The following is a 22,630-nucleotide window of genomic DNA, read 5'->3' on the forward strand; positions in this document are numbered from 1 at the left end:
ATGTCTGCTAAAGGTTTGTTCCTTGATTTTAATTTTTCTAGAATCCAATCAGACTGTTGCCTTTCAGTCAGTTGAGTCTTTGTTCAGGTTTAATAATATTAATGGTAGCATTCTTTTCCACTTAAGTCCTGAGTATAACCTGTTCTGATTGGTGGGCTGACTTCAAGCACCCCCATCCCCCTTTTTTAAAGCATACAAACTTTATTTGATTTCTAAAATTTTATTTATTTCTGTGTCAGTGCTAAGGATCAAACCCAGGGCCTTGTGCATCTTAGGCACTCACTCTACCATTCAGCTGCACTAACAGTTTCCTCCAGCCTCTTTGAATATACATGTTGTCTCCTAGTGCAGATACTTGTGCAGAAGAAATCTCATTCTCTGCATGTAACCTTCAGAGGAGGACATTTCTTGACCTTATTTTAGTTCTATTTGGTGTTCGTTATCACTGCCATGCTCCTGTTTCTCAGTTCTGTAGTATGGTCATTTAAAGTGAAAAAGCAAAGATAAGATTAAAAAGCCAAACCAGCACAAATGACTTTACTAGTCTTTTTAAATTAATTTTGTGTTGAAGTTGGGAGCAGAGAGTGGACCAGCATGGACGAGTTTATTATGTAGATCATGTTGAAAAAAGAACAACATGGGACAGACCTGAACCTCTGCCTCCTGGGTAAGTATCTGAACAAAAATAGAAAAATGTGTTTATTCAAAAGTACATGTTGTATCTGTACAAAATCTTGCTTATATTCTGACTTCCCCTTCCCTGTCTCTGTATTTTGTTTTATGGTAGATGCAAACTAGAAAGAAGAATGCTGGGATTACCAGCGTGTGCCACCACACCTGGCATGATGAATGATTTCTATTTCACTCATAGCTAATCTAAAGATTCCATAGTTCTTGTTCTTCACATTTTCCTTTCGGAACCATTTACTTGCTCAGAGCCACAAAGTTTTGAGATTAGTTACTTTAAGTGTAATTATTTAGCTGAATATTATAGCACTTATCATATATTATGATAAAGCCCCTATTATGTAAAAAAATAAAGTCATTGCAAAATAGTTGCAAAAACTAAGAATGAATATATATATATATATATATATTTTTTTTTTTTTTTTTAATGTGGAACTTTTTTTGTTTTTTTGGAACACTTCACGAATTTGCATGTCATCCTTGCGCAGGGACCATGCTAATCTTCTCTGTATCATTACAATTTTAGTATATGTGTTGCCGAAGTGAGCACCTAAGAATATATTGATGCATAATATTAAGCATTTAACATTTATGTTATGTAAAATAATTGAAAGAAAAAGATTATTTTTTATTTCGGGGCAATCTGTAGCAACCATGGAAAAATATTTTGTCTTGCTAGTAATCTTAAAGAAATACATGTCTAAAAGACACTGTTTGCTTATTGAATTAGCAGATAATATCATGCATTGGTGAGGAATTTTACCCCATAACATTGCTGGTAATAGTATAAATTAGTTTCAACTCTTATAGAAAGCTCTCAGTAAATATAAATATGTATATATACATATATGTGTATATATATATCCTCAGTAATTCTCCCTAGGAAATTTATCCTGAAGAAATAATTCAAAGGAAGAAAAAAGGTTACTTTATTAAAGGCATTTATTATTTTATTATTTATAATATCAGATTATTGGAAGCAATCTTAAACAATCAACTAGGTAGAAATCAAGTTACTATATCAATGTTTAAATGATTAAATATAAGTAAGTTAAAAGATGATTCTATTCTTGTGCAGAAATGCTTTTTGATAACTGTGAAAATCTATATGTACAATTTGTGTCCATATTGTGATTGCAACAGTAAAAAGATTATTGGGAAGAAACAGGAATGTTTTTCTTAATGACATTTAAACTTACTAAGTATACATATTTTAAAGACCTAATTAATGCATCTTTAGAATTTTTTAGAGATGAAATTTTTTAGAAACATCTCTTTCAAGTTCACTTACAGATCATTTTGAAAATTACAAAAGACTTGAGGTAAATTTGAAGTAGTCTCTCAAGGGAAACGAAGTAGTCTGTTTCATAGTTTGTTGAGTTAGTTTGTTTTTGTTCTGATTTAGCTGGGAACGGCGGGTTGACAATATGGGACGTATTTATTATGTTGACCATTTCACAAGAACAACAACATGGCAGAGGCCAACATTGGAATCCGTCCGAAACTATGAACAGTGGCAGCTACAACGTAGTCAACTTCAAGGAGCAATGCAGCAGTTTAACCAGAGATTCATTTATGGGGTGAGCAGCCTATTGATTTGTTGGTTTTTTGTTGTTGTTGTTGTTTGTTTTGTGGGGTTGGGTCTTGAGTTTTCAAAGCTGGCACTTTACCACTGTAGCTGCATTTCCATTTTGCTCTGGTTATTTTGGAGTCGTGTATGTGTACATATTATCATCATCTTTTTTTTTTTTTTTTAGCAGTACTGGGGTTTGAACTCAGGGCCTCATGCTTGCTAGGCAGACACCCTACCACTTGAACCACTCCGCCAGCCCCATGCTCTGGTTATTTTGGAGATGGGTACTTGTGAACTCTTCATCTGAGCTGGCTTTGACCCACAGTCCTCCCTCTCTCATTCTACTAGTAGGTAGGATTACAGACTGGAGCCACCAGTGCCCTGCTGATTTTTCGAGATAGGGTCTCACTATATATCTCAGGCTGTTTTTGAACTTGCAGTCCTCCTGCATCAGCTTCCTGAGTAGTGGAATTACAGGCATGTACCACCATGCTCACCTTCTTTTCTTATTATGCCAGTGGTTTCTGTTTCTAGCATTTAAATACTATTTACATAAGAAATGTGTAACCTGGGTGCCACTGGCTCATGCCTGTAATCCTAGCTACTCAGGAAGTAGAGATTAGGATGATTGAGGTTTGAAACCAACCCTGGAAAATAGTTCAAGAGACTCTATCTCAAGAAAACCCACCACCCAAAATGTATTATTTTTAAATCTTTCCTGCATATGTCATGTAAAGCACAAAAAGAAGGTACAAATGGTATTTTTAGACTTTCTGTAAATGTGATCTTCTTTTTTCTGTAATTTCCTGAAATCCAGTTCCCTTTTCCTTGTTAATGTCAAAAACAAAACAAAAAAACTAAAGGTAAAAAGTTAGGACAACTTAAAATTATAACTAAAAGAATAGAAAAAAAATAAACACATGTAGTTTGAAAACAATTAAAACATTTCTAAATGTAGTGCTGCCTTTACCTTACCTGATGACTTGAGTTTCAGTGAACCTGACTTTATTTTTGTTTTGGAAATTGAACCCACAGCCTTTGGTATGAGAACTTGACTGTTACTGATTATGTAGAATTGGCAATGGAGTTGAAATAGATCTTAAGATTTAAAATTTACCTAATAAATTATTTGGTGCTGTGGGAAACTGAAGAAATTTTATTCATTATAGGATTACGCTAAGCATTTTTCTGGCTTTGGAACTATATTATCTTTGGAATAAAAACATATCCTTTAGTCGGGTGCCAGTGGCTCACGCCTGTAATCCTAGCTACTTAGGAGGCAGAGATCAGGAGGATCAAGGCTCAAAGCCTGGGCAAATAGTTCGAGAGACCCTATCTTAAAAAACCCCTTCACAGAAAAGAGCTGGTGGGGTGTCTCAAAGTGTAGGCCCTGAGTTCAAGCCCTAGTACTGCCGAAAACAAAAAACAAAAAAAACCAATCCTTTATGGAGCTAGGTTGTGTATACCTGTAATCTGAGTACTCAGAATGCTGAGGTGGTAGCATCTATTGAACTTAGGAGTTTAAGGTCAACTTGTACAATATAGTAAGACATCGTGTCATACAAATAAAATGAAGTAAAAACCCCAAAGTATTTCCTTTGTGGGAAGAAATGGTAAAAATTTTACATATTTCACTTTAGTGTAGCATTGTAATAGTCATGATAAGATTACAAAAATGTTAGTGCTTTTTTTTTTTTTTTTTTTTTTTTGCTATGCAGTCTTTGCCATTGGGAATTTTATAATCTCTCATGCCATAAAATATCACAGATCTTTTCTCTGTGGAAAGGAAGAGTTTTTCTGAGAAATTTGATTTCTGTGCCAAACAAGATGGATTTGTTTTAATATAACAGAACTTAAACTGATGAAAACCAACTCTGCTAGAGATTAAGCGAAGCCAACCCTCTCCATTACCACTGCCTTCACCACCGCCAGTATCATCCCTGTTAGAATCTATCAGAGTAAAACAACTTTCATATTTCTCCTTAGGCATTACTTTTTTTTTCCTTTTCTCTATAATTTTGCTCCATATTTTTGCTGATTTCCTGAAACTCATGATCACAGCAGTTACCACTTACTGATGTAGACAAGTTCACCTTTATCAGCAGACTTTCTTTTACTCCTTAGGTATGACTAAGATACCTTTCATTTGTTTAACAATTTTTCTTGCCACTTTCTCTAAGCAAATGTCACTATATTCCCCTTCTTAGTGGTTTTCCGAGGTGAAATTAATGTTTATCTCTTACCTGTCTTACTCTTCACTTTTTCTATGCTATTTTACACCTGTCTTTGTAAATTATGATCACCTTTGGTGTATGCCTGACAATTTTTTGAATTGTCTAGCTTGCCTGCCTTCTTTAAAACCTTTAAAACTGTTTTCCACATGTCCAGTGGAAAGAGCATGGACATGGAGTCATACACATCTGGGTTAGAATCTTAGTTCCAGTTACTTTTTCTATATGACTTTGAGTAAGTTACCAAATCCCATCAAGACTCATTTACTTTATGTATAAAACAGATAACATATTTAATTGCCTCAGATTTTTTTTGAGGATTTCATAAAATAAAGTTCCTAATATATTCAACACTTACTAGATGCTTAGAAATGTGCACACTTAATTAGCATAGAAATTGAGCAACATCCTGGAGAAAATGGGTAAAATCACAGACCATGGCACTTCTCTAGCATCCTCTCTTGGGACCCTTCCCAGCTCTAGAAGCTCTACTCTTTTCTACTTTTCTGTCCCAATAAACTCTCCCACTTTACTCAAAAAGAAAAAGAAAAATGTTAGTAGTTGTCTTCCCTCAGCTCCACAAGTGTAAATGTGCTTTTTATCTCATTAACTTGTATATATATGTGTGTGTATATATGTATTCACTCACTTATTCATACATAAACTCAGGACTTGTTAGGCAGATGCTTCACCTTTTAAAACATGCCTCCAGCCCCAAATATTCTTTTTAAAGAAAGATTTTTTTTTCCTGTTTTTTTTGGTGGTTACTAGGGGTTGAACTCAGCCTCACACTAGCTAGGCAGGCGCTCTTCCACTTGAGCCACGCCACCAGCCCTTTTTTTCCTTCTAATTTTTTTTTTTTTTTTTTTTGGTGGTACTAAGGTTTGAACTCAGGGCCTCATGCTAGCTAGGTACTCCACCAGCCCTTTCTTGTGACAAGTTTTTTCAACATAGGTTCTTTCAACTATTTGCTCACTTTGAACCCTCAATCCTCCTGATCTCCACCTCCTGAGTAGCCCCAGGATTACAGGTTTGAGCCAATGGCACCTGGCAAGTCATCTGTTTAAAGTAAAGATTTAATGACTTTCTATAGCACTTACTATGTGTATGGATTTATTATAGACTTGACCAGCTTGGTATTGAGAGTCTGTGGAAGCTTTCTTTGAATTAGAATGCTTACCTCATCACTCAGCTTCTTTTTTCCCCTCGTACCCCCTCCCTTTTCTATCCAAAAGAATCTGAGCAGTTTTCTGAAATTCTACTCTTTGGTTTTGATATAGAGTGGTTCTACATGGCATAAACTTTAAATAGCCTTTTTTGTCCTTACATAGCCAAAGGTGTGAACTAAAGTGAATGAATTTAACATTTCTAATACCATCTATTTAAAAAAGTGGTGAGGTGCTGGGTGTTGCTGAGAATGATTCTGTTTATTAGGTATATGAAGTGATCTTTGTACCCCATTGCTACAACACTGGCTGCAATTCAGTAGACTCATACACCCAGTGTTTTAGTGTGTAATGATTCTCGCTTTCCTGTGTCCAACCTCAGTTTATCCAAGAGGAGGCTGTGGAGTAGGGTTGGATCTTAAAGAATTATCAAAACAAAGGCCAGGCATAGTGGCCCATGTCTATAATCCCAGTCATTTGGGGGGCAGAAATAGGAAGGATCACGATTCCAAGCCAGCATGGCCAAAAAGTTAGAGGAGACCCCCATCTTAACCAATAAAAAGCTGGGTGTAGTGGCATGCCTCTGCTATCCCAGCTATACAGGAGGCCCAAATAGAGGGATCATAGTCCAGGCCTGCCTGGGCAAAAACATGAGATCCTATAACTGAAGCAAAAAGGGCTGGGGGAATGGCTCAAGTGATACATTTCTTGCCTAGCAAGTGTGAGGTCCTGAGTTCAAACCCCAGTACCAGAAAAAAAAAAAAGTAATTATCAAAACAGGTTGGGCATAGCGTCATATGTTATAACCCCAGTACCCAGGAGTCTGAAGCAGGAGTATTAAGAGTTCCAGGCTAACCTGTACAACATAGCAAGACCCTATCTTAAAATAAAAAGAGAGAGAGAGAGAAACCCCAGGAATTACTCATATAACTCATCATGTGCCAAACTTTTTTAGAGACCTAATTTATAACATGACCTCCCTACTCTGCTTTTTATCATTGCATCTGTAAGGTAGACCAAGGCTAGTTCTTGACAGCTCTATGTTTGAAGAACTGTTAAATCAGAAATGGAAAATCTCTCATATTCTTTAAAACTTAATACTAGTTTCTGTAACAGGTGACATGGGCCAAAAAAAAAAGTAAGGCAATAGGGGCACTGCTGTAGATTGAAATTTAAGAGATCCAACCAAATATGTTAGAACTTTATTTGGATCCTGATTTTAACAAATAACCAATCAGACATTTAATTATGGACTAGATGTAAGATAGCAAAAATTAACATTTTTTTCTAGATGGGATAATGATACTTTTCTGGGTAAGAAAATGTCAGCAGGTCACAGTAACTCAAGCCTGTAATCCTAGTTACTCTGGAGGTGAAGAGTATTTCAAGGCCAGCCTGGGCAGAAAGTTCACAAGACTCCTCCTCAATCAAAAAGAAAAGAAAAAAGGAACTGGGCATGGTGGCATATAGCCAGCTAGTATACAGCCCTAAGTTCAAACCACCACCACAGGTAGGGAGAGAGGGAGGGAGGGAAGAAAATGTCTAGGTCTGGCAGAGTGGCTCGGGTGGTAAGAGTTCCTGCCTAGCAAGCGAGAGGTCCCGAGTTCCAAACCCTGGTGACGCCAAAAAAAAAAGAAAATGTCTACAAATTTTAGAGAGGTGTGCTTGAAATATGTAAGTTGAAATGATGTTTGATTGTCGCTTTGGAAAAGAATAGGGAAAAAAGATTTAAAAAATGAGGTCTTAACTGTTAAATTTTGGTGTGGATTATATAGACTTCTTGGTTCTGTTTTACTTTTTTCCATAATAAAATTATTTTGAAAATATTATACATTTAAACCCCCAAAAAAACACTATAATCATTAAATCTACAAAGAGTCAGTATGAATTTTGATTTTCTTCTTCCAAAAGTTGATTCTTGCTTTCCTTTTGTGTTTACCTAGTCAAACCCCTCTCTGCGCCAATGTGATAATGGCACATGGAACTTCAGAAAGTCTTCTACATGGTTCTAGGCTCATGAAAACTTTGCAGTTATAATTCTTTCCTTTTACTTATTTGACAGCCTGCTTTTTCTACTCCAGTTCTTTTCTCAAAATGTTATATATGTCCCATGTTCTTGTGTATTTCATCTTCTGTTTTCCAGTACACATGTAAGATGTTTTTCAACCATCTGATGACTCAGGGTACTGGTATCATCAGTGACTTTTGAGAGGGTTTTATATGCTTTTCTAATTCTTTTATTACAAGTATTGTAAAATTTGTAGCAAAACAAAAAATTGGTCATTTTGGAGGTAAGAATTATGTATTTATGTACTATTTTAATTTCAAATAATTTTGAATGTTAGATAATGTTTGCAAGTTTTTTTTTTTTATTAGCATATTGTAGTTGGACTGTAGGTACATTTACAAAAGTGCTTATAGTATTTCTTAGGTAGATTCAACCCCTCTTTTTCCTTTATCCCCCCCCTCCCTACAAGGGTTTTTAAAAGGCATTTTTAAACCAGAATAATGTATATTGCTCTAAAATGTGAGTTCTTTACAACAGCACTTCTTGGGGTGGGGGGTGAACTCAGGGCTTCATGCTTGCAAAGCATGTACTCTTCTGCTTAAGCTACATCTCCAGTCCTTTTTTTTTTTTTTTTTTTTTTTTTGTGGTACTGGGGCTTGAACTCAGGGCTTATACCTTGTATCATATTCATCAGCCCCTTTTCTTGTGAAGGGGTTTTTCGAGATGGGGTCTCATGAACTATTTGCCTGGGCTGGCTTCGAACCACTATCCTTCTGATCTCTGCTCATGAGTAGCTAGGATTACAGGCGTGGCCCAGCTTTTAATATGTGTTGTATATGATTAGTGAAGGCATGTTAGAAATCATGAGCTTGTTCTGAAAATCTGTTTGTGTTAGTTTCACCTTTTTTTGTTTGTTTCATTTTAGAATCAAGATTTGTTTGCTACATCACAAAGTAAAGAATTTGATCCCCTTGGTCCTCTGCCACCTGGATGGGGTAAGTCACATGAGATTTTCATTAAATTCTGTAAGGTGATGTAGCTTAGTGGTATAAAGTGCCTGTCTAGCATGCACAAGGCCCTGGGTTCAATCCCCAGCACTGCCAATAAATAAATGGAGGGAAGGAATGGTAGAGAGAGTGAATGAGAGAATGAGAGTGATTTATGGATGATACTTTACTCTTGTTTAAGTAGATAACTGGGAATTCTTTTTAGGTATATCAGTTAAATCAGAATATGAGGTAGGTATTAAAATTCTAAGCTGAGGCATTAAATTAAGTTTTATTGGAATTTAGTATTTTCCTCTTATAAAGTTTAAAATACTGATTACTCAGCAATGAAAAAGGGAATGGATTATTGATATAGCAATCTGGATGGACCCTAAGGACATTGCGCTTAGCAAAGAAAGTCACGATTTCACAAGATTAATTATATATTACATTATTCCAGTTTCTGTTACTATAAATACCTGAGGTTAAGGTGTTTTATAAGCTAAAGAAGTTTATTTAGTGCACTCCCCAATGACTTAATGATTTAAAGGTACACCTCTTCCAGTATCACCATACTGAGGACCAAGCTGGTAACACAAGAACCCTTGGAAGACACACTGAAAGTATAGCAATACTGTATGATTCAATTCATATAGCATTCTTAAAATGACAAAACTAGAGATGGATAATAGGTTAGCAGTTGTTAGTGGGCAGGGGAGGTGGGAGGTAGATGAAAAACAAGAAGTGGCATAAGGGGGTTCTTAGGTGGTAATGGAAAAATTCTGTATTTTGAGGGTAGTAGTGATTACGTGAATCTGTACTTGGGATCAAAATGTATAGAATTATGTATGTATCCACATTAATTTAGCTTTCAAAGATGGTGAACATTGAACAGTCTGCCACTAACAGTAATGTATCAATGTTAGCTTCTTTGTTTTGGTGCTGTACTACTAAGATGTCACCATTGCAAAAACTGGTTAAAGACTATGTTGAGACTGTATAATTTCTACAGCATCCTATAAGTAATAATTGTTTCAAAATAAAAAAATCTTTTAAAATGTCATCATGCTGGTTCTTCTAGAGCACAGTTCAGAATTTGATTGTGTTGGCATTATCTTAAAGGAGAAGCTGTAAGGGGTGGCGTGTGGCGACTTTGTGTCCTACATCATGGAGCATACTCATGTTGCTAAGTATGCTCTGTTATTAAGTATATTTAACACTTTAGTTATTAAAATTTTGTTAACAGACTTTAAGATGGGGTATCCTATCAGGTTTCATTTTGTAACATCATATTAATGTAGTAGGATTACAGAATAAAGATAGCTATATAGAAACAATTTTGAATAAAAGCCAAAGAGAGCATAGGAAAGGGAAAACAGATAAGAAAAGACAGTTACAGAAGCAAGGGCTTCAGATACTTTATAATATTATGATTAATTCTGATGTTTCAGGTGATATTTCCAGATACTCTTATTGGGAAATACTGGTCATAAAATAAGTAACGAAAATTTTGATTTATCAAGATCATATGAATCTAGGCAATAAATAAGACTGGTTGTATAATTCTTTTATGAGAACTCCCATTGTTCTTACATTATTTACCTTCCAAACACTTCTGTGGGTCAAAAAGGTAAATAATGTATTAGGTAGTACTTAGAACTGTTTTCGTTCCTGTCTTATAACAAAGGAAGTACATTTCAAAGTTGTTCCTGTTTTCACCAAAGCTTCGTGTCTTAGAGTGTCCAATATGTGTTGATATGACTATCTTTAGAAGAGGGGATGTTACCTTTAAGAGACCTATTGAACCTGACCTGTCAGATTGCATTCCTAGACACAGATACTTTGCAAGCTTTATTTCTAGAGTTGTTTTATGTCTGTGTTACAGAATAACAAATTGGTGCACTAAAAGGGCATATCTGAAGGTCATTTGTCACACCCCGCCACTATAAATTTAATGCAGAAAAGCCATAACCTGCTTCATGGTGTGATGGTCAGAAACAGACTCTTTATTTTTACTCATCCTCTGGAGCAGCTGTAGGAAAATTGCCCCTTGCTCACAGAAGTCTGAATTATACACTGTTGCCTTTATAGAAAAGTTTTCCTGCAAGTTGGTCCTTGCCTTTCATATTTATCATTATCCTAATATTTTTCAGTTTTACATCAGCCAACAATAGTTTTTTTTACTTACTGCCTCCGAATACCCAGGTTATTTAGGTAATTAGCTTCTTGCCTTGCAAGAAGGGTTCACACTAATTGAAAGGTGAAGTGCTGACCCCTTCCTAAATGTTCATGATTGTCCTGCTTCTCAGGTTGAGCATTGCTTTATGACTCACTGTCTCTAGCAGGTATTTTTTATTTGTAGAACCACTGGTTCTTGTATCAGATGAGGAGTTACAACCAACTTACTTTCCATGTTGTCTCAGGAAATAGAATCTCAGCTTATAGTCTATAAGCTCACAGTTTCCATTCTGAGATTGATAGCATTATTTTTCTTACAGTATGTAAACTTAAATCCAACTTTGTTGCCCTCTCAAACTTTCATGTGCTCAAGGTACTGGACATTACCACCTTAACAAGCTGACAGTGAAGAATTTTTAGCACATGCACAGTATAGAGGCTAGAGAAGAAAGAATGCTTTTGGTTCAGAAATGTAGTCTTCTAGGGCTTTGTATAGCTGGCTTTACCAATCAATTATTATATATTTTCTCATTTTCAGAACTGTTAGGAAAGAGTACATAATACAGCAATAAGCTCTTTTTTATTGTTTTATTCATTAAGTCAGGAAATGCTCTGATGTGCATTTGGGTTTTATGGTCAAAAAGTTCAGTATTATTTATATAATTTTTTTTCTGTCAAAGTAAGAAATCAGCTCTGTAACCACACTACTTCCTCTCATTAAGTAGATCAGCCTTCAGTTTGCAAGTTTGTCTACCCTTTGAAATTATGCTTTTTACAGCCTTTCCCAAGAAATGTAGACTATAATTAGAACATACATGGGAACAAGTTTGCTGTTGACTTTACCTTGCCTTATGTTTTTTTGTGAAGGGAAAAATCTCTGGCCTTGAAGTCTGAATTTACAGAGTAGATAAAATATGAATGTGCTCAGTTATGTTCAGTATTATTTGAGGGGGGCTACAGGTATAGCTCATTTGTAGAGTACTGACCCTGGGTTCAGTCCTTGGTACCACACACAAAAAAAGAATTTCATATATACGCACATATATAAGTTAACATGTAAACTTTATATATATAAATTTATTTGGATATATGTTTTTAAACAAAGTAATTCTAGGTTTTGTAAGTAAATTAAAAATTTTAAATTTAATGTGACTACCAAGACATGAACTTACATTGCCATAAAGTAACAAGTGTAAGCTATAGCACTAGCACTCTGGGTGCCTTTTTTTTTTTTTAGCTTGAGATGTCAGGAATAGATTCATGTTACTTATTCACTAGTATATCCATTGTAACTCAACATCACTGCTACTTGAAATCCTGCAAACTGTGGTAGAAATATAATTATTGCCAATTTGTTTTTATATACTAGTAGACAAGGTATAATTTGGATAATCCTGTAATATCCTGCTTAAAGAAATATATAGGAGGGGAGGGGGGAGAAAAAAGAAATATAAAAAGGATTTAAATATGTATTATTTGAGAAATGAGTATCAGTTTTTCATAGAACATGAAAGTTAGCTTTGTCAACATGGCATTAAGTTTAAATTTTTGTTTAATAATTATTCATTCTTAAGAACCATGTTTTTTTTTTTTCATTTTTCTTTTATTATTCATATGTACATACAAGGCTTGGTTCATTTCTCCCCCCTGCCCCCACCCCCTCCCAAGAACCATGTTTTTTAAGGTTTTGTTTTTTTTTTTTTTTGGCGGCACTAAGAGAACCATGCTTTTTAGAAAGTTTGAATTCATTCCAACTTTATATAGTACATCAACTATATATTTGGAAACATGTTGACCAACTACAAAAGAATTCAGATTCAGGAATTGTCCAGGTTTTTGAAGAATTAGTTGGTAATAGAACAGAGAAATTAGTAGCTTAAAGATAATAGAGCTTAATATTGATATTTCCAAGCTGTTTCATTTGTTTATTAAAAGAAAAAATGATATCCACATGTCTTTTAAACCTTAATGGGGAAAGCTCAGGAAAGCAAGGGAAACTTGTACAACAGGAAGAAGAAAAGAAGGATAATCCAAAGCAAGAGGTTGACGGGAAAAATGTAGCAGCTTTTGATGCAGTAATCAAATGACTGAGCCAGTGTATGTATAGAAGGTTACTATACATATTTAGAATTTTAGAATTAGGTATATTAAGGAATAGAATTTAATTGAAAACAAAACAAAACACTGAGGCCTAGGGATATAGCTCAATAGTAGGACTCTTGCGTAGCATGCCTGAGGCCCATGAAGCCCTGGGTTCAATCCCTAGTACCACAAAATAAATATGTCCTAGTTGAATAATGCCAAACATATACAAAGGACAATGAAGTTAACATCCTCCCCTACCAGTTTATATTTTAAGAAATGGGATGATGCAGTATGCAAAAAACAATCCCTCAGTGGAGACCTAAGTTTCTGTCTTATCTGTGCTACTAATTCTGAGTCTTGGAGTATATCACTTAAATTGCTTGAGTTTTCTTTATCTTCAGAGTAAAAGTAAAACTACCTTACCTCTTAAGGCTATTCTACTATGAAAAAGAACTGGGGTTCTACCCCATCTCCACCGAAAAAACAAAAAACAAAAGAGGTCATGTGTGAAAAGCTAAGTAACTTATTTTACTGCTCTTAGTTTTTTGGAGCTTGAAAGGTCCTGTGGAGGGGAGTTTGTGAATTAAGTTTGTTTAGCTTCTAGGATGTAATAATATTTCTGTAACTTTAGTAAGTGTATGCATTTAATAAGTTAAGCCTTTTTAAAGATGTGATGTAGAAACTACAGAATTTTTAACAGTGCAATGAGAAATGGGGACATGGGCGCATTCAGCTTGTTTTGTTTTAGTTTGAGGAAAAAGTCATATGATAACATAAATGTACTTTTTGTTTTGTTTATGAAGAGAAGAGAACTGATAACAATGGCAGAGTATATTTTGTCAACCACAACACTCGAATTACACAATGGGAAGACCCCAGAAGTCAAGGGTAAGAACTTTTAGTTATTAAAAGTTATTAAAAGATTACCTATTTCTGATTCATTTATATATTCTTTTCCCAAAGGCCTTAAGTATTAACCACCTACATACTTTGGGAATAGAAAAATTACTACTTTTGTGTAAGAAAAAGATAAGATTAAGATAAGATTAAGATTTTCTTGAGAATAGGAAAAAAAACTCACTCATACATGAGAATATACTTACATTAAAATATTCACATATATATGTGTGTATATGCTAGTAGTAAACCAGATTAGTAATTCTGAAGCAGGGTTTCTTAATCTGGCATAACTGGATAGCATTCAAGGTATGTGACCTAGGGGACAAAAAAATACAAGTTGGTTACACTGACCTGAATCTGAAATTTATTATGTTTTTCCATTATTAGTAGAATTAGTAATGCTAGAATTAGTAATGCTTAGCATTTTCTTTCCCCAAAGGCCTTAGTCATTAATCACCTATATACTTTGAAAGAGAAAAAAAGTTTCTTGAGAGTAAGAAAAATCTGAATGATTTTTTCGTACCAATAAAACATACAGGTTTTTTAAAGTATCTATAGTTGTTGCAGATATCGCAAAATACTGTTTACAGACATCATTATAAGAAGTTGACATTATCATAAGTTTGGTTTAATGTCTTGATAACTATGTACAATTGCTTGTCTTTTTTTTTTTCAAAGGAGGTTTTGGGTTAAAGAGGATAAAATGAATATATTTGAGGGTTTTAAAAAGTTTATTCGTTTATTCATGTGTATACATTGTTTGGGCCATTACAATTGCTTATCTTAATAAAATTATATGTTAGTCCACTTAATTAGTTTGCTAGGGCAAGTTTAACAAAACGCACCACAAATGGAGTGGTATAAACAACAGAAATTTATTATCTTAAAATTTTGGAGACTAGAAGTCAGAGACAAAAGTGTCAGTAACACCATGCTCCCTCTTTTTTTTTTTTTTTTTTTTTTTTTAAATACTCCCTCTTAAAGCAGTAGGGAAGGACCTGTTCCAGACCTCTCTTCTAACTTTTTTTAGTTTCCTGGCTTGTGTCAGTCTTCATATGTTTTTATTCTGGTATATGACTTTCTCTAAATTTCTTCTTTTTATAAGAATGTCAATTCTATTGAATTAGTGATTCACCATACTCTAATATGATCTATTCTGTTTCTAAATAAAGCCACATCCTTAAGTACTATCGGCTAGGACTTAGATTAAGCATTTGGAAAGGAGGCACATTCAACTCTTAATAGTCTGTAATACTATGTCTTTTATCAGACTGCCAGTAGGTTACATTCTGTAAAGTGTTTAGCAAAATGTATAGTCAGTTTAGACATTAACCACAAGTTTGATTGTCCTAAGACCTCTCTTACTTCAGACCAATTAAGCAGATTCTGCCACAACTGCTCTCATATAGAATAATTTACTAAAGAGCCATATATGATGGTTCATACCTAAAATCCCAATACTTGGGAGGCTTAGGCAGGAGGGATTGCAAGATCTACAGCAGCCTAGGTTGCCTAATGAAATTCTGTCTCAAAATATGTATAAAATTGCCTGTGGTTTATACCTATAATCCTAGCTACTTGGGAGGCTTGAGACTGGGAGGATTGAGGTTTGAGGACAGCCCATGTAAATAGTTCGAGAGACCCCCATCACCAAAATAACCAGAGTAAAATGGCTTAAGCAGTAGAGCACCTGCTTTGTAAGCATGAAGCCCTGAGTTCAAATCCCAGTGCCACCAATACTTTGTGTGTGTGTGTGTGTGTGTGTGTTTGACTAGATAACACTCAGAATTCACTGAAACCTATTATACTCACAGTCACATTTATTATAGAGTTAGACTATAAAGTAGAACCAGAAAGAGGAAAATTTCATAGAAAAGAGTCTGAAAAGGTTCCAGATACCCATGATTGATATAGAATAATACACACTTATGTTGAATATTGCCAACTAGAAACTTTCTATATCCAGATTTTTTTATTTGACCTTGATTACCTATTGCCCCTTTGGCTGACCTTTTGTCTTCATCCTTTCTTTCATCCCCTATCCAAGATTGGGTAAGTCCTGGCTTGTTGTTCTCCAGGAATCAGAACTGATGTCACATCTCCTAAGCCTCCTTCATTAGTCATATTGTTGACTGTCCATTGGTCAAAGCCTCCAGAAAAAGAAAAGCACTCATAGTAGTCACACTCCTATTGGCAGATCACTTTCCAGTAGTTGAGGACAAAGATCAGATCTCTTTTTGTGTATGATTAATTCTTCACAACACATACTCCATTATTCAAAAGTTTTAGTAGCTTATGTTTTAAGGTATGATTCAAATTTGAAATATCTATCCCTGAGCAGACATGGTGACGAACTTCTGTAATCCAGGCTAAGACAGGTGGATCATGAGGTCAAGGCCACCCTGCTCTATATAATGAGACCCTATCTCAAAAAACCAAAACAAATAACATCTATTTCTCATACTAACAAATGCTAGTATTTGTAGTGCACTTATTGTATATAACAAATATATTTTATAAAAAAATTTAAAGTTTTTAATTCCTCTCTAAAATTCTGTCTCTGGAAGTGAATGTAGGTCAGTGGTATAGTGCATGAGGTCCTGGGTTTGATTCCAAGCACTGCAAAAAGGAAAAGAAAATTCTGTTTCTTGAGTCACCTTTTTGTAATAAGTACAAATGAGCTGGTTCTTGGTACTGAACAGAAAGCAACCTCTTTTCTCCATTTCTGATAATTTTATCAGTTATATGAATACAGTTAAATATTCTTAACCTTTTGATGTAGTTTACAAAATACTGATTCAAGACAATGGTATTTCTTACTCTTCTCAATTACACTTGAGGAAAATGACAATCCAAAGATCAACAGTGACTCTCTTCAGCAGTGAGCCTGAATGCCTACAACCCAGACAGTCTTTTCCAATGTGACCTTAAACATTTCCATTGTTGTTGCTCATAACAAGCCTACCAGATGAGAAAATTGAAGCTGTAAAAAATAGAAAAAAATGAACTGGCACACATGAATAAAATTTTCAACATTTATTATACCTAACCAACCAAAAATACTGGTTGCCCTAATGTCAGAATACAAAAAAGATAGCAAAAGAGGTTTGCAATAGCTCCCTACTCAGTTGTATAATAATGTGAAATGTAAAAATATAGTTGTTAGGTTCACTAGTGTTTTTGTAAATACTGATATCTCAGTTATTTAGTGTATAGCATTTTAAATCACTATTGCCTTATAATCTAGTTCCTATTCTTTTTAAAACTCGTAATATTTGTAAAGTAGAAAGTTACTACTATCACACAACCTGAAATATAATAAATGTACTAGCAGTATTCAGGAAGTATTTCAGAGAGACTTGAAGACAATGATCAATCTATAATAGTAGGAAGATGAAGAATAATTACAATTTGAGGGCTTACTTTAGACTAATATTTTTACTTGTGTATTTCCCAGATAGTCTCTTTACATAGACATTGTTTTCTCTGTTTTGTGGATAAAGAAACCAAAGTTTAGAGAGATTACCCAGGATCACAGAGGTTTCAGAGTAAAAAAAAAAAAAAAAAACTATTAAAAAAGGGGAGGCCTGGTGTAGTAATCTCAGCTTCTTGGGAGGATGGTGTTAGTACAATTGCTGTCCAAGGCTGGCCCCAGGCAAAAATGTGAGATCCTATCAGAAAAATAATTAAAGCAGAAAAGGGCTGGGTTGTGGCTCAAGTGGTCGAACAAATGCAAGGCCCCGAGTTCAAACCCCTCACTTCTGCAAAAAATAAAAACAAAAAACTGTTAGCAATATCAGTATATGAGTAAAGTCTGGTCTTGGTGGTAGTACTCTTGCCCCACATTCAATAGGCATTGGATCCATCCCCAGAACCATCAGAATGGGGAGGGGAAGAGATGGGAGAAGGAGAGAGAACAAAAAGGACCATAGAGGGACTAGAGACAGGAAAACCTTTTAGAGATGAGTAAAGCCAGAGCAAGGGTAGTGTTGGGGTTGAAAATAAGGGGTGAATATGCAGACTTGTAAGGCAGAATGGCAGAGCTTAATTACCATCAATGTTTAAGGTGGGGTGTCAGATAGATGGCGGGACATAGCCAAGAATATGGTGCAAGACTGAGTGTTAATTGAGTTTTATGTTGTTGATGGTAAGCTTAATGTGTTTGTAGGGTATTCAGATAGAGATGTCCAGTATACAACCAAAAATAAGGATCTAAATGGTTTTCTAAAATATTTTACACTACAATTATGGATATTTTTAGTTTCTGTACTTGGCAAAAAAGTATTTAATGTTTTTTATATGTTCACATTTCTTTCCCAATGTTTTATAGTCAATTAAATGAAAAGCCCTTACCTGAAGGCTGGGAAATGAGATTCACAGTAGATGGAGTTCCGTATTTTGTTGACCACAACAGAAGAACAACCACCTATATAGATCCCCGCACAGGAAAATCTGCCTTGTAAGTTTTCTAAACACCTTAGATTTTGACATAAAGACCTGAAGTAATTTTGCTGTTTCTTTTGGGGGAGGGGGGCAGTGCTCAGATTTGAAGTTGGGGCCTCATACTTGCTAGGCAGGCAATCTACCATTTGAACCACTCTACCAGTCCTTTTTTGTGTTGGGTATTTTTGAGATAGGGTCTCCTGAACCATTTGCCTGGGCTGGTTTTGAACCTAGGTCCTCCTGATCTCTGCTTCCCGAGTAGCTACGATTGCAGTTGTGAGCCACCAGCACATGGCAGTTTTACTGTTTCTTGAGTTAACTTTCAAGTAGGTCTTTCTGTTTACTGAATAAGGCAGGCACTCTGCCACTTAAGCCATGTCTCCAGCCCTTGAGCCATCTTTTAATTAAGTCATTTAAGGCTTATTGGGTCACATTTTAGGAATTTTCTATTCGCTGTTTTTATAGTCATGTGGCAATTAACGATGAGGATATATTCTGAAAAATCTTCATTGTGCTAATAATCACACATGTGATTGTACATGTACATTGAGTATATGTACACAAATGAGGCTGAGCCAGGTATGGTGGTGCACATCTACAATACCAGGACTTGGGAGGAGAGACAAGAGAATTGCAAATTTGAGGCCAGCTTGAGCTATGTAGTGAGTCCATGTCTCAAAAAAGGTCAGGGGAGCTGGCAGAGTGGCTTAAATGGTAGACTGCCTACCTAACAAGCATGAGACCCTGAGTGCAAACCAGTACTGCAAAAAAAAAAAAAAAAAAAACTAGAGCTCAGTGATAGCGACTTTCCTAGCATGCATGAAGCCCTAGGTTTGATCCCTACAACTGCCAAAAAAATAAGCAAATATAAAAAGGCCAGTTTCACATGTCACATGTGTTCCATACCTCAAAACAACACAATCACAAGACTGGCAGTGGTTCAAGCAGTAAAGCATTTGCCTAACAAATGCGAAGCCCTGAACTCAAACTAATTCTAACTGATCCCCCCAAAATAGAAGAAAAATTAATATTCTCTACTGAATGATAATAAAAACACAGCATATCACAATTTGTGAGATTTAGCTAATGTGTTTCTCAGAAAGAAACTTAACTGCTTTGAAGAACTAGTTTAGAAAATTAGAAAGGTGTGTAAAATCAATGATCTCTGCTTCCACTATATAAGCTAGAAAAAGAACAGTTATTAACCTCCAAGTAAGTACAATAAAGGAAATAAAAATAAAGCAGAAATCAATGAAAATGAAATGGTGGAGAAATCAAAGCTTGAAATTGAATTTTGGGGAAAGATTAACAATCCCTAGTAATCCTGACAGAGAAAAAAATTAAACACACATTATCAGTATCAAAAGTGAAATACCTGTATCTGGTAAGAAGTGGAATTCATAATTAAAGAATTCCCATAAAGAAAATTCTGAGGAAAAAAAGGAAAATAAAATTAGGAGGTCCAGGTGTAATGGTGCACACCAGGAATTCCAGCTATTTTGGAGGTGGACATCAGAAGGATTGCAGTTTGAGGCCAAAAAGTTAGCAAGACACCATCTAAGCGAACAACCCGAGCACAGTGGTCTGCACCTTAATCCCAGCTATGCAGGAGGTGTAAGTAGAAAGACTGTGGTCTAAGACCAGCTCTGGGCAGAAACATGAGACCCTATCCAAAAACTAAGTTTTTCAAGTTGTAGAGTGCCTGCCTACCTGCTTGAGGACCTGAGTTTAAACTCAAGTACTTAAATAGCAAGCATTAGGCCTTCAGTTCAAACCCTAGTACTGCCAAGGATAAAGAAAATTACGACCTAAATGACCTCACTGGTGAATTTTATCCAACTTTTAAATAATAAGTAACATAAATCCTACTCAAATTTTTCTATGAAGTACAAGCCTCATAAGGCTTGTATAATAATAACTCTGATACCCAAATCAGACAGGAACAGTATAAGAAAAGAAAATTGTTAATATTTCTATGAACCTAGCTATTAAAATCCTTAACAAAATAATGACAAATTGAATCCAGTCAGATATAAAAGGGATTGTTATATCATCATCATTGGAGTTTATCCCAAGAATGCAAGATTTAATATAAAAAACAAAATCAATGTAAGTCACCATATTAATAGACTAGAGAAGAAAAACCATGTGATCATTTCAGGAAAATTTTTTGATAAAATATAAAGGAAATTTATGATCAACTCTCAATCATCTTGAAAATGTTCTTATCCACAGAAAGGTATTTGCAAAAAGCCTTCAGCCAGCATCACCACTTTATGATACATTCCATATGATCAAGAATATGACAAGATGTTAACTACCACTGCTTCTACTCAACATTATATAGCTAGCCCTAGCCAGTGCAGTGAGGTAAGAGAAAAAAATAAAAGACATAAATTGGAAAGGAAGAAGTAAAAGTATGTTTTTTTCCCCCCACACATAATTCTTGCATAGAAAATCTTAAGGAATCAAGAAAAAACTGGTAGTATTAGTAAATGAATTTAACAGTGTCACAGGATACAAAATCAATATACGAGTCAATTGTACTTCTATACTTAAATACATTCAACATTGAAAAAATAAAATTAGGACTCCGCTCTGGCTCAAGACCCTGAATTCAATCCCCAGTACTGTGACATACACTTAGATAAGAGTAGTTTGGGGGAAAATGCAGGCATTCCAGTGTACAAAGTCGTCTGGGGCTTGCTGGGAAACCCCACAACATACTTCTTTTTCTGTTCTACCATCCCAGAGCATAGTCTCTATCCTCAGTGTCACATCGTAATCTGTGCTGAAACTTAACTATCAAAGTTATACTCCAGGCTGAAATACGAAAGAAGGTAAATTGAGATTTGAAAAAGCAAACACGAAAAAATTGTAAGTGGGGCTGGAGGTGTGGCTCAAGAGGTAGAATGCCTGCTTTGCAAGCATGAAGCCCTGAGTTCAAATCCCAGTTCCACCAGCAAAACAAAAAAGAAAAAACCTAAAAAGCTATCTTTCCTCTCTTTAAAAGGAACCTCCTGAAACTCACAAATGACAGTATTTTAGAGCTCATTAACGAGAGTCCAAGTCATGTGAACACACTGAAAAATGTAGCCTTTATCCTGTGTAGCAATCTGCCAGTTAACAATCAAGACTCTTAAGAACAAAGGATAGAAAGAGAAGATGTTAATATAGACAACATTCTCAGATAGAACTTCCTTTACCCAACTCTGTTAGATTTGACTGCATGTGAAAATAATACCACAACAGTGGCTTCAACATGATCACATTTTATTTCTTTTACTTAAAGATAGTCTTTGGGAAATATGTCCCCAAAAAATTATTTTAGGAATATACTGTGTTGGGTATTTTTGTATTTGGTTACTAAGTACTGAAGGGAGCAGGATATTTGCTTTTCTTTATTATTATCTTTTACAAACAGCTGTATATATCATGTTAACCCTTGTTCTGTCGCCAGAGACAATGGACCACAGATAGCATATGTTCGAGACTTCAAGGCAAAAGTTCAGTATTTCCGGTTTTGGTGTCAGGTTAGTATGGGAACTGCATCTCTGTTCTGCCTTTGTTATGTTGATTTTTTTTTTTTTTTCCTTTTTTGATGGTACTGGGGTTTGAACTCAGAGCATTGAGCTTGATAGGCAAGCACTCTACTGCTTGAGCCTTTCCTCCAGCCCCTGGTTATTTTGCTATAGTCATTTTGAAGGTAGGGTTTTGCTTTTTGTCCAGGCTGGCCTAGACCATGATCTTCCTGCTTGGCTGGGGTGACCAGTATACCCACCTCTGTTGAGATGGGGTATCACAAACTTTTTTTGCCCAGGCTGGCCTGGAACTGAGATCTTCATATGTCAGCCTCCCATGTAGTATAGCTTAGGGTGACAGGGACAGCACTGTGCCCACTTACTGGTTTAAATGTTTTGTGAACTATTTGCCCAGGTTGGCCTGGGACCATAATCCTCTCAGTCTCAGCCTCCCAAGTTCCCAGGATACAGGCATGAGCCACTTGATGTGTTGGTTGCGAAAATGATTAATTCACAAGAGAACAGCGTAGATAAGAAGCATTTTACATCTGCTTTCAGAACAAAGATTTTATCAATTTGCTAATTGCGGCTTCTGTTGTTTAGAAGAGTAAGCTTGAATCCATTTGAATAAGAAAACATTTGTTAACCTTTTCCTTAGTACCCATTACTTTCAGAATGCACAAATTTTCAAATAAAATATTTTTATCTGTAAATTACAACCAGCCAGTTTCATATCTAGTGGGGTTGTTGTTTTGCTTTTGGGCCTTTTTTTTGTTTTTTTTTTGTCTTGTTTTTCAGTATTGGGGTTTAAACTCCCAGCTTGCTAGGCAGGCTCTCAACTACTATGCCCCT

General features: G+C 35.4%; 1 protein-coding gene and 1 non-coding gene across 5 annotated transcripts in view; one reads left to right on the plus strand and one right to left on the minus strand.

The window, feature by feature from the left end:
* The window catches only part of Itch (itchy E3 ubiquitin protein ligase), a 130,888-nt gene that overhangs the window by 82,862 nt on the left and 25,396 nt on the right, over window positions 1-22,630 (plus strand). For all 4 annotated transcript variants that reach the window (XM_074074585.1, XM_074074586.1, XM_074074584.1 and 1 more), the window contains 6 exons: window positions 572-667; window positions 2,093-2,267; window positions 8,591-8,660; window positions 13,718-13,802; window positions 18,145-18,273; window positions 21,718-21,790. In XM_074074585.1, coding sequence (XP_073930686.1) covers window positions 572-667; window positions 2,093-2,267; window positions 8,591-8,660; window positions 13,718-13,802; window positions 18,145-18,273; window positions 21,718-21,790 — 628 coding nt within the window. The remainder of the gene's footprint in view (window positions 1-571; window positions 668-2,092; window positions 2,268-8,590; window positions 8,661-13,717; window positions 13,803-18,144; window positions 18,274-21,717; window positions 21,791-22,630) is intronic.
* On the minus strand, window positions 1,131-1,237 carry LOC141423571 (U6 spliceosomal RNA). The gene has a single exon (XR_012448416.1). It is a non-coding gene; the product is annotated as a U6 spliceosomal RNA (small nuclear RNA).

Source organism: Castor canadensis, chromosome 5, assembly GCF_047511655.1.
Source record: "Castor canadensis chromosome 5, mCasCan1.hap1v2, whole genome shotgun sequence".
NCBI lineage: Eukaryota > Metazoa > Chordata > Mammalia > Rodentia > Castoridae > Castor > Castor canadensis.